The 14,756-nt window shown below is 37.3% G+C and overlaps 3 protein-coding genes across 5 annotated transcripts; 2 read left to right on the top strand and 1 right to left on the bottom strand.

The window, feature by feature from the left end:
• Positions 1 to 14: 14 nt before the first annotated feature.
• On the top strand, positions 15 to 948 carry LOC137722989 (CASP-like protein 1B1). Its single transcript, XM_068462135.2, has 3 exons — positions 15 to 272; positions 366 to 489; positions 599 to 948. Exons 1-3 carry the CDS (start codon positions 52 to 54, stop codon positions 815 to 817), a joined length of 564 nt encoding a protein of 187 aa, XP_068318236.1. The 5' UTR covers positions 15 to 51; the 3' UTR covers positions 818 to 948.
• Positions 949 to 1,863: 915 nt separating this feature from the next.
• On the top strand, positions 1,864 to 4,415 carry LOC137725157 (coatomer subunit epsilon-1). Its single transcript, XM_068463749.2, has 6 exons — positions 1,864 to 2,268; positions 2,377 to 2,528; positions 3,072 to 3,207; positions 3,295 to 3,450; positions 3,879 to 3,958; positions 4,123 to 4,415. The coding sequence occupies exons 1-6, from the start codon at positions 2,005 to 2,007 to the stop codon at positions 4,214 to 4,216; spliced, it is 882 nt and encodes a 293-aa protein (XP_068319850.1). The 5' UTR covers positions 1,864 to 2,004; the 3' UTR covers positions 4,217 to 4,415.
• A 3,084-nt stretch (positions 4,416 to 7,499) lies between these two features.
• LOC137725366 (UDP-arabinose 4-epimerase 1) lies at positions 7,500 to 12,917 on the bottom strand. Of its 3 annotated transcripts, none has more exons than XM_068464025.2 (11): positions 12,545 to 12,917; positions 11,702 to 11,855; positions 11,367 to 11,491; positions 10,414 to 10,527; positions 10,218 to 10,325; positions 10,032 to 10,123; positions 9,635 to 9,776; positions 9,451 to 9,545; positions 8,634 to 8,763; positions 8,217 to 8,361; positions 7,500 to 8,103 (listed from the first exon to the last, which is right to left on the bottom strand). In XM_068464025.2, the coding sequence occupies exons 2-11, from the start codon at positions 11,760 to 11,762 to the stop codon at positions 7,859 to 7,861; spliced, it is 1,257 nt and encodes a 418-aa protein (XP_068320126.1). In that variant the 5' UTR covers positions 11,763 to 11,855; positions 12,545 to 12,917; the 3' UTR covers positions 7,500 to 7,858. The 3 variants fall into 3 exon arrangements, with proteins under 3 accessions (XP_068320126.1, XP_068320125.1, XP_088550076.1); XM_068464024.2 differs by having other exon boundaries at positions 12,438 to 12,866; XM_088693950.1 differs by having other exon boundaries at positions 12,229 to 12,780.
• Positions 12,918 to 14,756: the final 1,839 nt, after the last annotated feature.

Raw genomic sequence — 14,756 nt, 5'->3', positions numbered from 1 at the left:
AACAAAGCACTCACTTTTGTATATCACTCTCTCTCTCTCTCTAATTCAACCATGGCTCTAGAAAATGGACAGAAACCCGAGGATAAGGCGGAGTTAGCGGCGGTGACGAAGCCGACGGACTGGACTATTGTCGTACTGAGGGTGGTTGCGTTTTTTGCCACGGTGACTGCAACCGTTGTAATGGCAAGCAACAAAGAAACCAAGTCCTTGGTGGTTGCCCCACCAATAAGCGTCACTCTCACAGCCAAGTTTCAGCACAATCCTGCAAATGTGTAAGCCTCGGTACTCTCTTTTTCTTTCTACCTCCCATACAAACAGAAATTAGAGGACCCGAGCGACAGTTTTCGCGATTGATGATGATGCAGGTACTTTGTGATAGCTAATGGAATTGCAAGCCTTCATAACGTGTTCATGATAGTTGTGCACTTTTTCGGAGACAAGTTCAAGGACAAGGGCCTTCAACTTGTGATGGTAGCCGTTTTAGACATGGTAAGCAAACGATTATTTCTTTTAATACAAGCGATATTCGAGGTTGGGAAGAATCGAACGCAGGGTAACTATGTCAACTAAACTGTATATTTTTGGTTGTGGAATGCAGATGATTGTGGCCCTAGTATCTTCGGGCGATGGTGCAGCAACCTTCATGGCAGAGCTAGGGAAGAAGGGAAACTCGCACGCAAGGTGGAACAAAATCTGTGACAAGTTCGAGAAGTACTGCGACCGTGGCGGCGGTGCCATCATCTCTTCCTACATCGGACTCCTCTTTTTGCTGGTTATAACAGTGCTGTCCATCATCAAACTACTCAAAAGAAATTAGAACTGCATTGATAATATAGTCCCTTTTACTGTGTCAAAATGTATTGCTTTGTGTGTGCCGTGAAATCATCATGTATTTGAATTTGAATGATTCTTCTGCATCAACTTAATAAGTGATTCGTGTATTGTAAACTCCAAACAACCTAACCTTTATGTATACTGAAGTGAGAAACTTTTGTGTGCGACTGTCACACAGTCACAAAAGCATTTTAGTACTTACCCAATTCATTGACAAATCAATGCAATCATCCCAAATTTACTTTAAGATTGTGTACGTTGATGACGGAATAAGTGGCGAAATTTAAAGGTGAATCGTAATTGGTAATCTTACTAAAATTTTCATAGAAGGGGTACTACAACTTGCTGAGTTAAAGAAATCATGATTGATGCTTTGAATTTGAAAGAGAAAATATAATGTATAGGAAGTACCCATAAATAAAAAGAAAATTTGCTACTACAACGTCTCACGTTGAACTCTCGTAAATAATGAGTTTGATATTTAATTATAATTGATTCATAAATTGGGGATGTCGGTTGAAGAGATTTTGCACTATATCCAAAATATCAGTACATGTCATAATACAAATAAAGGGACACTTAAAATCTCCACTAATATCATGACACATGATAAAAGAGCTTGTGTTCTCAGTACTTGGACAACGAGAAAATTTTCGATGTGCGAGGAACACGACTCGGTATACAATGTGCTATACAAATGCTTGAATACTTTAAAAAAAGAAATTTCTAACTCCTTAATTATGGAAAAGGATCCTCTCCGGATCCTTTTCCTAGGGATATCGTGATCTCACCCGTTCATCGTATATCGTGCGATAAGTTTTCGTTAAGTACTATTTATATTTAATTTTAAATTTTAAAATAATTTCTGACAGCACGATATACGATGAACGAGTAAAATCACAGAATCCCTAAAATTTCTAGAAAAAGAATCCGACGATGATCATTTTCCCTTAATTATAACACTTGTATATCAAACCGTGTTTCACGCATTGAAAATGCCCTCGGGAACAACAAGAGCGAAAGAGAGTTTTGGGTTGGCCCAAGATAGGAATTAAATCCATCATTGAAAATACATAAAACGTTATAATAATCGGCCCTCTATACCCTTCGTCCTCCACGCTTCTCTCTCAGATCTGCAACTGCAAAAAACCAAATCGAAATCTCTCAACAATGGCAGCAGTGGCAGCAGGACCGGACCACCTCTTCAACCTCCGCAACAACTTCTACTTGGGCGCCTACCAGGCCGCCATTAACAACAGCGACCTCCCCAACCTCTCCCCTGACGACGCCGTCGAGCGCGACTGCCTCGTCTTCCGCTCTTACATCGCCCTCGGCAGCTACCAGCTCGTCATCAATGAGATCGACGCATCCGCCGCCACGCCTCTTCAGGCCGTCAAGCTCCTCGCCCTCTACCTATCCGGCCCCGATTTCAAGGTACCGTCTTCAATTTTGAATTTCGATCCCGATATCACATACTGTTGAATCGAATCGGATTGAATTGGATTGGATGTGTGATGAATTGGAAGGCTTGGAATTGTGCAGGAATCGGCGATCTCGAATTTGAAGGAGTTGTTGGCGGATCCGGCCGTCGGAAACAACCCTACTCTGAGGCTGATTGCTGGGACGGTTTTCATGCATGAGCAGGACTACAATGAAGCTCTCAAATACACCAATTCCGGAGGCACTATGGAACTGTACGTCAATCTTTTCACTTTACCTGATCACTTGGGCATTTTCGTATTCTGATTTTACTTAAGATCATGTTCTGATTAAACGCTATGATCAAACTTGGTAACTTTACTGTTAGTTAGATTTTCTCTGAGGCTCTGCATTGTTGTTATCTTTCGAACGGGACACACCCGAAATGCTTCAGATTTTAGTGTCTTTAGCTTGATTAGTGATTATATCGATGTTCATTGGATTGAGCAAAGAAGTTAATTAGAGGGATCTATTAAGTAATGGAAAACCCATTAAAATGTTAAGAAAATAAATTTATAAATTGAAACAAACTCTAGGGTCGCTAATATGTGAAGTATAGAAACCAATTGCCCTTGCATGCTTGTAAATTCTAGATGGCTTATGCGAGCCTTCTGTTGGGTAGTGTCTTTATTGATGTCAAATTTAATCTTTGATGTAATTTATACCGAGGCTAATGATATTTAAGTGTGAAGCAGAAAGCTGAACCTGATGATGTGTTATTTTCTTAAGCCTGATACATGCTGCTTATGCTTTTGCAGGAATGCATTGAATATCCAGATATTCCTTAAAATGCATAGGTCAGATTACGCGGAGAGACAGCTGCGGCTCATGCAACAGGTTGACGAGGACCACACGCTAACTCAACTTGCAATGGCATGGTTAAATCTGGCAGTGGTAATTAAATATTTGTCTTCCTTTCAGTTGCCCTTAAATACTAGATATCATAGTTCATGTATGTAATTTCACATTCTTCAAAATCAGGGTGGTTCCAAGATACAGGAGGCATATCTCATCTTCCAAGATTTCTCTGAGAAGTCTCAGGCTACGAGTTTGATCCTCAATGGAAAGGCTGTTTGCTGTATGCATATGGGAAACTTTGATGAAGCTGAAACACTACTTCTTGAAGCACTGCAAAAGGCAAGTACCAAGTAATATATTGGTGGCTTTTCTAGAGCTTTTAAGGTGTCTACAGTTTGTATCCCGTCAATTAGAAAAACTTCACAAAGTCGAAGGCTTACTAAAAAAAATTACATGATTACATCATTATGCATGCTCAACTCAAATCTGACTAAATCAAAATGACTATTTTTGCTGGAATTAATAAACAATGAGTTGTATACTTGTACGTTATTTGTTGCATTTTTCTGCTTTTCTTGTTTCCCTATATTTATCTCTCCATGTTCATCTACTTTCCCGTTTACTCGGAAATCTTGTATTGTTGTAATGGTCTATTAATACACATGAGCATTCTCATATTGCCAACCATATGGGAGCGGCATAGGATTACGCATATTTCTTTTAAGACATTTTTAGAGTAATAAAAGTGCAATTTTGTTCTGCCACAGGATGCAAAGGATCCAGAAACTCTAGCCAACCTTGTTGTATGCTGTCTTCACCTAGGAAAACCATCTTCTCGTTTCCTTAGGTAAATCTCAAAGGCTACTTCATACTGCCGTTGTGACACAATGTCTTTTTACGTCATCCATAAATTGTGTTATTTCATAACACTGGAATTATTTATATTTGCCCCATATCGTGTGCAACTGTAGAATATAATGGTCAGTGATTGAATGTTTTACTGTTTTTCAGCCAGTTGAAAATTGGGCACCCAAATCACTTGCTTGTCAAAAGGGCCGCGGAGGCAGAACAGAACATTAACCAAGCTCTTCAAGCAGTTGGTTGAAACCTCAGAAGTGGTTTGTACACAAGAGCCGATTAGTGCTATTATATGCTCCTTACATCTTTCGCGACGGCTCATCTTTTGATTTGTAAACTGAGAAGATATGAATTCAACTGAAAAGATGTATTTAATAGACACAGGTCAAATCTTTGGGTTTGGTTGCTTGATATTTCAACGATATGGAGTCCAAGTTTGTGATTAATTGCACTTGCTTTCTGCTTTTTTTCCCAAGAGTGATTTTGTACATTACAGTAACCTTTTGGTTAGCATTCAAAAGATAAAACAGTAATCTTGCCATAAAATCCACATTTATGAGTTGATTATTGTTAAACAACAACCACCAAGTCTTATCCCATTAAGTGGGTTCGGTTATATGAATTCTAGAACGTCAATGCGTTAGGTTTTGCGCCAAGCCTTTCATTAGCGACTTGATTATTGTTTAACTATTAAGTATTAACAATTTCAATTATGTTTTTCATGGTAGAAACAAGGTGCTACACATATAAACTATGTAAAAGAATAGTTTTAAAATACAAATGTTATATTTTCATGAGAAATTACGATCATGTTTGATTAGGACAACTGTCATATTGAGTGAGACCAAAATACAAAGTGTCATCTTTCTGTGAAAGATGTTCTATGAATGATGACATCCGTATTTAGGTTTTGTAGAGCTACTTAATTAGAGAAACTATTACGGCGGGTTGGGACCAAACTACATAGCGTCTCATCCTTTTGTGTAAGGTGCCTATGAATGATGTGGTCGTAGGTTTTTTCTCATCTTCACACACATACTTTGGCTATAAAATCCGAGAAAATAAACCAAGAGATCCAAAAAACGGAGGGAACGGGGGTAGTAAACCAAGAGAATCAAAAAACAAAGGGAACGGGTGTGGAAGTACAATTACGGAGAAAAATAAATAAAAACATCAAATCCAAATTAAACTTTTGGTTAATCGCTTGATATCACATATTGGAAAAACAAACATGAAGCACATAATCTTCTCTATTCAATCGTTTCTTTTTTTACGTACAATATTCTAAATTACTCTACTAATTTATAGAAAGGAAATTTTGAATTGGAGCATTGTTAAACAGTCTTGTTATTTGGACCAAGTGGCTTAACTCATGTCTGTTGCGGTGCTCAAAACCATAACTAATATTCCTTCGGTTCTAAAACCTTTTAACTAGTTTTTAGAAAGAGCGGAAACCCCATCTTCGCAATATCCTCCCAACTACGACCAAGAGCAGGAGGGCCACGATAATCCAGAACGCAGGCACATTCCTCACCATCCAACCAATGAACCACCCCATAAAATCCAGCCCTAAAAGCGTAGCATTGTAGAGCACAAACCTGATCACGTGAAACGCAGTTTTCAACACTGTTCCGATGATTAACGCTATCGGGTTCAACATTATGCAGCAAAAACGAACGCCAACGGTTGCAGCAACTCCGATATTCTTCTGAGACGGGAGGTGAAAGCCGTCTACTGATGCTCTCACAAGGTTTTCCGGCTCAAAAAGAATACGACGACCATGAACTGTATATTACAAAGACAGGCTTAAATACTCACCCTTAAGTCGCTGAAAAATTAGGAAAAGAAAGTAGTAGGGATGTTTCTTTGAGAGCAAGGAAGACTAAAAAGGGAAATTAGACGCTCTTACATCATTTATTGTAATAAAACTTGCTACAAATATAGTTAACTACTGTTCTGATAAATTTTAAATAAAAAAAATAGCAATCTTTTGTATCAAATTTAAGAGAACAATTTACATGGCATCTGGTGACTGCTTCAATGAAATAAGAACATGTGAATAAAAATATACTCATGTTAATTATTATTTCACTGGCAAAGAACATCACTGTGACATTGGACTCGTGTCATATTAGCACTTCACCAAATTCACAGACTTGACAAAAAGGTCAAAAATATTCATGAGCCGGACATTGACACAAATTGAAAATTCAAAAAAGGTGGAACATGACCTATAATTTACCGTGTTTTGCTATGGTACATGCTTTGGGTGAAATCTTTTGTGTCATGAGACACTTATATGGAGATATATTCTCGACTTTAAAGTATAATATCTCTTATAAGGTAAGAACTGAAACGGGTGTTGAAGTTTCAAAAATAAAAAACCTATAAGTAAAACTATGTGAAGTTAACCACTTAGGACTATGATTTAGTGGTTATGTTCGATTCTCGTCAAAAAGGAATTTGAAACACAATATTCCTCCCATTATGAGGCTAAGTCAACCTCATCCTTAATATATATAATATCGTTTGTTCAAAAAAAAAAATTACACATATGAAGTTGGATATCCAATAATATTTTATTTATATTTTTGGTCTGATATCCAGAATATCTTTGCTACATAAAAGCATCATAAGACACAGATCGGAAAGCACTCACAAGGTTTTCCGGCTCAAAGAGAGGAAGATCGACCGAAAACTAGTACAAAGCCAGGTTTAAATAGTATCCGAGACGTCCTTAGCAAAAATAGGAAAGCTAGAAGAAAATATATTAGTGTTGCTTGGGAATGTTTGGAAATCCAATTAGGATGAGGGATATTAAACTAAACATCTTATGCACTTCTAAATTTTAAAATTAGAATGTAACTACTATAGGGGCTGAAGAGCATTTTCAATGGGAGTCCCTAAATAGGGACTCCTATCACCAACTTTGAAGACTCGTTTAGGGACTTTAAGGAAATATTCAGGTCCGCAAAGAAATATTGTTTGCAATGGGAACTATTTATAGTATAATCCTAAATGTAGGGACTAAAATATTAAAAAATTATTGTTCTATTGGAGTATTGTGAGCGTTGATATCCACCAAAAAGTTACCTCTACCGTTGGGAAAAAAGGGAAGTTACAGGAACGGCTTCTAGCATTCACGTGGGTGAGTTTAAAAAACAAGAAAAAAAAACAAAAAAGAGAAGCTGTTGTGCAGCATTCACACGTGGATGGGATTTGTTTCCCATTCAAAATCAACAGTGGGGCCACTTTTTGAGTCCCTATATCCAGTCCTCATATTTAAAGATTCCTTTGAAATATCTAGCAAGTCCCTATATATTAAGATACTTTGGGGACTCGATCGGAGGAGGAAAGGATTAGCGGAGGAGGTTGGTGTTACATCTGTTGAAGTAGACGGAATATACTAATTATCGATCACTTCATGCTGTTGTTTATATGGCTAGCAACAGATTAAGATAGGTCAAAGGTTCAACTCTTCCAGATTAGCACTAGTATTGGACAAAGGGCGAAAGAAAGGCACGAAGATATGATGATAAAAGGCTATACTGCTGCTGAGCATCATTATTGAACTATATCATCATCCGAATACATCGACTGTAACACATAGCTGCTGCTCCTTTTTCCGGCCACCGGAGGATGGCCTGCTACTACTAAAGAATTATACCATAATAATACATAAAATATGCCAAAAAAAAAAAATAATATTGGTTCCCAAACATCTCGACTCTCTTTTTTATCCTTCTTGGTTAATGGGGATTCTGAAGTCCCCCATCTAACTGAGCTAAAGAAGCGTGGCTTGATTCGGCACTGCAATGGATACACTGTCGATCTTCATGCTATGCAATGCCGTGACCATTTCAAGAAGACGTCGCCAAAGGATTTTGGTTCAAGAAGACAACACCAACGGGGTGGTTCCGTACCCATCGCGATGCGCTTTTTGCCATCTCCACGCAACATGCAAACTCTCTTGAAGGTTGGTGTGTTGAGCGCTCCAGTTCAGTTCACGGAGGATCTTAGATGGGTCACTGAAGACTTCAGCATAGTCACCAGGCCGGCGGGGAAGGAAATCAACCTTAATGTCCACACCAGTTGCCTTCTTACATGCCTCCACGAACTCCTTTACCGAACTACCTGGTAATCGACAGCCACACACAAAGCTTAAGATACAGTTCTGCGCTATCCACTACAACAAATTTTAGCACAAAAAGAAATGCAATTAGTTGTATTGGTTTCGTTTATTTTACCTTTTCCAGTTCCAACATTGTAGATTCCCACTTTACGGGGCTGTGCATGCTCAAGAGCTTTAACGTGGGCATCAACCAGATCAGTGACATCTATATAATCTCTTATGCAAGTGCCATCAGATGTTTTGTAATCGGTACCTCGAACCTGCAAAGCACTTTCGTTACTAAAATTCCAACCACTCAAAAGAACAGTGGAAAAAGCTGAAACAAGGAGGCTAACTGAAATCGTCAAAATATACAGATATATGTACTTTAAAACCCCAAACATCTGTTTCCTTATCTCTTTATGGCAGGTGAGAATTGTTATGAAAATTTTCAATTGATTCATAAATACACAAGAATAATCATAACTCCAATAGTCAAACCTATACCTTGATCTTTACCACAGACATATCAGTTAATTATGCAACGACTTACCTTTAGCCCAGGAGTGATACCACGAGCTGCATCAAAACAAGCACCTGATATTCGTCCATGTTCACGAAGTTCAGGTCTGGGAGCTTCACCTAATCTGCCCTCTGGGTCCGACCCAATCACATTGAAGTATCTGGAAGGTTTCCAAAAATAAAACAAGTTTTGAGACAACAGGACAATTTATTCATTCATCAAATTTGTTAAAAGTAAATTGTTCGGTGATGCCTTATTTCGTTGACATCTTTTGTGGCCAATGACTCACAGCATAATACAAGTGTAGACATAAGTTATAACACGGACCATATGCAGGTCACAAAAGATGATAGTACTAATATTCAGTTGGACAACAAATGACCTTACAGAAAATATCACGTGGCCTTGTGGTTTTCTTGTGCTCATTAATTTTTAAATAGAAATGAGATGATGAACCCATTACTAATATAGATACCGGCTTATTAGTGAAAAAGGCAAGAAAAAAGCTTTGCGCAGAGAGCCAACTTGGAAAATGGAACAAAGGTTTTAAATTTTTAGAAAATCTCCATCCAAACCCCAACATCCATTGCCACTAAGCCAAAGCCCACATGGTGAGCTAAGGTTCCAAGTCCAAACACCACATAGTTTAGTAGAAAAGCAGAACTTAAGCTATGAAGAGTTGAAGGTGACACAACAATATTGCCAAATGATTCATGTTTCACTTGCAAATTAACATAACTTAAACACATTAGTGAAAAAGTAGTTACGAAGCAAGGTTACTCATGGTTTATGTCAAGAACATTTCAAAAAACAACAAAGGGTTTAAAAAATTTAATGGGACACGAACCTCAGGATCATGACTGCCATGTCTGAATTCTTATGAAAATCCAAGATGATATCTTCTGCCATCTTCTTTGCTTTTCCATATGGATTAATTGGGAGCTGAAAGTGTTGCCAGAACATCAAAGTCAGCAACTAAACGAGTTTATTTATTGGAAGTAAAACAAAAACACAAGTATAGGACAACCCACCTGCAGAGTTTCTTCAGTAATAGGCATCTTCTCAGGTTCTCCGTATGTTGCACATGTACTAGAATATATCAAAGTCTTCACACCATGTGAAGCCATTGCCTCCAATACCCCTAAGGTATTTGATGTAATGTTGTGGTAATACCTGTGCAAAAGTTCAAAATTTTCATTAGTAAGATTATACGTACATGTTATATCAAAGTCTTCTCAGGCCTTGTCAACATCCAACATCAGCCCTAAGTTCCTAATACTAAGCTGAAATTCATGAATATCCACATCGCATCATTAAGGGAAAATTCTTAAACAAAGAAAGTTCTGGTAAAAATAAAAGCACATAAGCAAGACGAGCATATTTCAGTAATAGTAAATGGTCCGGATCTAGCTCATGGATAGTACTTACTTAAGTGGATCAAGTGTGCTTTCCCCAACATATGCAACAGCTGCAAAATGCATCACAGCATCAAATGCATTCTCCGAAAATATTTTGTTGACCTGGAATATTTAGTTAAGGCTACATTGACGATTAGCACTTTTAATTTGCACAAAATATTTTGAACAACACTCATAAAGAACATCACAAGGATACAGATTTTGGATCTCCCAAGTCAGCATAAATAAACTGAAGCCTCCCAGGTTCAGGAAATAACTCTTGGAGAACCTTGATGGCACCTATGTTCCCCCGTGAGAGGTTATCCTGTCAAAGGAAGAAATTTTTAATCGTCTAGAGTAATTACCAAGTTAAGTATAAAAGAAGACGCCATCTTCATCCAAAAGATACCTACCACAATAGTTACACGATATTGATCCCTTAGGAGTCGTAATGCAGCATGTGAACCAATAAATCCAGCACCTCCAGTTACTAGGACATGAGTTACCCCTGCTTCATGAATGGAGAACTGGACCAATATAAATTGTACATGGTAAGAAAAGGTCCCAATTTTTTACATTTTATAGAACTTCTGATATTGTATTGAAGACATTAAAACAAAATAGAACATTTTACTTCCACCAAACAAAAAAGAAAATAGAACTAGCAAAATGTTACAGTGCAACGGTGAAAAAACCTTGTATCCAAGTTTTCATATCTTAAGTATCAACAACAATCAAAATGCTGAGAATAGTTGACCAAAAGAAAAGTCTATAACTCTGTCAAGCAGTAAGGAGATTGAAGAAGGCAATTATTGATCCAAGCAAGTATCGACAATATACAACAAGAAAATGCACTGGACCAGAGTTGATAACCCCAACCAGATGCAAGATGATATGATCACATAATGATTTTCTCCAATGAAAAGGACCAAATCAACATCAAACTGTGATCCCCGTTATGATTTCCTACGGTAAGGTTATTAGGACCCCTTAGCCTCCTCTTCTCCCTGGTATCCGGCATTCCCTCACCTTGTCCTCCCTCCCTCAGAACAAAGGTGTATGCCTATTTTTGAGGCACCCATGGAGGCTCAGCAGTGGTCAGTGGTCAGTTAATCATGCATCCAAGGGAAACAGCATATACAACTAAGATATTCTCAAATATGTCAAACCTCATTACTAAAATAATTATTGTCGGATAATGATCAAATGGCAAGAGAGGAAAAATGAGCTACTGATAATTATCTAATCAGAAAGGGATCATATTGCATGAAGCAAATGATCATTATTCAGAAAGCCATTCGAATACAATAATCGCATACTGAAGCATACCTTCAACCAAAGAAAATACGCAGGATGAAGGGATTACCGAGCTTGTGGTATTGAAAGATGGGGATTGTTTCAGCATAATAATACATAATGCTGTAAGGGTAGCAGCCAAAAGAATTTTTCCTACAAAGTTGTTCTTCCTCTTGGGATCTGGGTACTCCATGCCTACAAGCACAACAGGGTCCAAGATATAAGCTCAAAACTTCCACATAAGCACAAAATATCCGAATTGAAACAATCCAACATATTGAGCAGACTCTAATTTCACCTCCACCTCCTTCATCGATTCTCATAACGCCGGATGAACATAATAAATTTCACAGAAAGAAAAAAAAAAAAAAGAAAAAACATAATCGAGCGCAATCGAAAACTCACCTCCTAAAGACATGGATCTGTTGGTCCTTGACTGACTTCTGGTCCTGCCAAAATTAAGCATTGGGAGAATGTCTTCAATGCTTATAAATAGGAACCAAATGATATGCCTCAATCAAGTATAACCTATCCCTGAATATGCTTTTGGTGTAATGCACTGCAGTAAAAGCCAAACACAATCAGCCAGATAATTCAAAAAAATCACATCCAAAAATTACTGAGATTCAAAACCGGTGGGTATAACTGGGGCCCTATAACAAAACAGGAATCAAATTGAAAAAGTTAAAATCCCAAAGGGGGGAAATTTTTAGAAACCCTGGAAATTTAACCAGCCACCATCAAATTCCAAAACAGAAGAAGGGTTAGATTTAGAATCACAAGATCCAAAAACTCCCAGAAAAACAAACCCACATAAGTTTTGAAAAAAAAAAAAATTCAAAAAAAAAAAAAAACAATCCCAATAGTAACATTCCATAACATAAGGGAAGCAGATGGCTGTCATAGCATGTCTGCAAAAGAAAACGACGAACTTTGAAGGACCATTGTGCAGAGGGGAGCCATTGTCAGAAATCTGAAATATTTGAGGGGAAAACAAACCCAAAACCCATGAAAGCTCGAAACTTCATATCCACCGGCAAAACCCACTTCAAATTTTGGGTAAAAATTCAAATAAAATCAATTAAGAAACTGGGATTTTTGTATGATGATCAGAGATATTTATTATTGCAGACATTAGTACCTGAAAGCTGACGAAGCAAAACGACAACCAAAAGCACTAACACACAGAAAATACAGAAGTGCAAGGACTCGGATGCAAAAACATGCCAATGAGCACGAAAAGCTTACAAATTTAAAAGCACAGGTGCGTGAATCCAAACGAAAAAAGTAGAGAATTGATCGCAACTGTAAGAAAACCAGAAGAAATTGAAAAAAAAAGGTACGAAAGAGAGAGAAAGGAGAGAGAAACGTATAAATGGGAGGAGGAAAGGGGAAGGGACAGAGAGTCACAACTCAAAACAGGGCAAAATGAGGTGTTGGTGTTGAACGTTGGGGGTGGCTTTTGGCTTTTGGGGTTTGAAAATAAAGAGAGAGAGAGAGAAGAGGCAAGGGCTTATAATAGCCCGATATTTCTCAGCGTGTACATGCTTGAGGAGTTGTTTTTGTGCACAGTAATAGAAAAAGAGGGGCACAAATAAATGAACAATGATTGGCTTCTACTAAAAAAATTCATGAATTATAGAGTTTTATGTTTATTATCAAAATCGTTTATATTATAAGTTATTTTGTAAATATTATCTTTACAATATATAATTAAAACTAAAGTCGTTTAGTTAATTTGTTGTGGTAAATACAAATTGTAGCAATGATCCTTCAACTTTAATTAAATTTGAGCAATGGTTCATCAACTAAAAATTCATTACCATGGGTCCCTCAAATCATCAAAACGTGTAGATATGATCATTTTCATCAACTTTGTCAAAATTTTGTCAAAATGAATTATATTGGAATGACTACTGCTGCAATTGAGTTAAAGTTGAGAGACCATTACTCCAATTGGGTTAAAGTTGAGGAACCATTTTTTCAGTTGAATTAAATTTGAGGAACCATTGATACAATTTTTCTTATTTGATTTTTCATATTTGCTCCTTGATTTAGCCTCACATGCATGGCACATGACTCATTTTGACGATAAGTTCTAACAAAGTTGACGAAAATGACCATAGTTGCACTATTTAATGAGTTAAGGGCCAATGATAATGAATTTTTAGTTGAGAGACCATTGCTACAATTTACTCTTTTACCAATTCAATTCATCTATTCGATGACAAAACGACTTTAATTTTAAGTGATTTTTTGCAGATGTGATTGTTATATAGTGATTTGTAATATAAAGAGTTATGATCATAAACATAAATTGTAAATTGGCAATGAATACTTTCGAGCAAGAATTCTTACTCCTCTGTTGAATAGCGAAATATTATTCCAAAGAAATTCCTACACTTCAAAATTTCTAAAAACACAAAAAAAAATAATAATAATAATAAAAAATAATAATTGTTACATAGTTTTTTTTTTTTTTTTTTTGTGAGTTTTGTTAAAATTAAAACTCATATTTTTTTTAAAGACAATATATCATATATATTAAAACTCAGTTTCCCCAAAACTGTTCATCACCAGTGTTTGGACGGTTTTGCCTCGGTTTTTCATGTGCTGAGAGTGTTCTTCAGTGTCACATCCCGGCCCGGGGCGGACTACTTCCCGGGCCCGCTCCACCACCGTAGCACGATATTGTCCGCTTTGGACTTACCATTCCCTCACGGTTTTATTTTTGGGAACTCACAAGCAACTTCCCAATGGGTCACCCATCATGAGATTGCTCTAGCCCCCTTCTCGCTTAACTTCGGAGTTCATACGGAACCCAAAGCCAATGAGCTCCCAAAAGGCCTCGTGCTAAGTAGGGATGGGAATACATATAAGGATCACTCCCCTGGGTGATGTGGGATGTCACATTCAATTTTTATCCAGTAAAAAAAAATATTTTGCCCTTTTTGGTCACGCATCTTTCATCTCTGGTCTCTGTATTTCGTTTGTTTCTTCTTTTCTGCTTTACTTTTGCTTCACCTCTGTTTTTGCCATCTTCCTTTCGCTCTGTGTGTTTCTCAAATTCTCTCTTGCTTTCAAATCTTCAGTCCCTATATTGATTGAAGAAATCCTGATCTTTGTTTTTGGAAGTTTTTCTTAGCGAAGCTGTGTTTGTTTGTGAAGTTAGCTGTAAAACTAGGGTTTGGGAGTTTTTCTAGGAAATGATAAAAGTTGTTTCTAGGTTCTTAAATTTGCAATTGGCAGGCCAAAACTTCATAGTGTTTCTTTATTTTGCCGTTTGGGATTCTGTCCTTGTCCTTCAATTTCTACCCAGTTTGTGGGTCTGTGTGGGAACCGCCTGTCTTGTATTTTTACTAAAAGGTGGATGACTAATTAATCATGCTTAAAACGGTTTCAAATTTAAGTGCAAAGTGGAGCACATTGCTATTATTAACTTGACTAAACTTGTAACTTC

The sequence above is a fragment of the Pyrus communis genome, chromosome 5 (assembly GCF_041283825.1).
Source record: "Pyrus communis isolate YQ-2024b chromosome 5, ASM4128382v1, whole genome shotgun sequence".
Lineage (NCBI taxonomy): Eukaryota > Viridiplantae > Streptophyta > Magnoliopsida > Rosales > Rosaceae > Pyrus > Pyrus communis.
Note: the sequence above shows the minus strand (reverse complement) of the source record. Positions and strands in the feature narration are given on the sequence as shown.

Coding starts and splice junctions, on each gene's coding strand:
- LOC137722989 (XM_068462135.2), top strand. CDS start 52: ATGGCTCTAGAAAATGGACAGAAACCCGAGGATAAGGCGGAGTTAGCG. Junction 273..365: donor CAGCACAATCCTGCAAATGT/GTAAGCCTCGGT, acceptor ATGATGATGCAG/GTACTTTGTGATAGCTAATG. Junction 490..598: donor TGGTAGCCGTTTTAGACATG/GTAAGCAAACGA, acceptor TGTGGAATGCAG/ATGATTGTGGCCCTAGTATC.
- LOC137725157 (XM_068463749.2), top strand. CDS start 2,005: ATGGCAGCAGTGGCAGCAGGACCGGACCACCTCTTCAACCTCCGCAAC. Junction 2,529..3,071: donor TCCGGAGGCACTATGGAACT/GTACGTCAATCT, acceptor ATGCTTTTGCAG/GAATGCATTGAATATCCAGA. Junction 3,959..4,122: donor CCATCTTCTCGTTTCCTTAG/GTAAATCTCAAA, acceptor ACTGTTTTTCAG/CCAGTTGAAAATTGGGCACC.
- LOC137725366 (XM_068464025.2), bottom strand. CDS start 11,762: ATGCTTAATTTTGGCAGGACCAGAAGTCAGTCAAGGACCAACAGATCC. Junction 11,492..11,701: donor CAGATCCATGTCTTTAGGAG/GTGAGTTTTCGA, acceptor TTGTGCTTGTAG/GCATGGAGTACCCAGATCCC. Junction 10,124..10,217: donor ACTTGGGAGATCCAAAATCT/GTATCCTTGTGA, acceptor TAAATATTCCAG/GTCAACAAAATATTTTCGGA.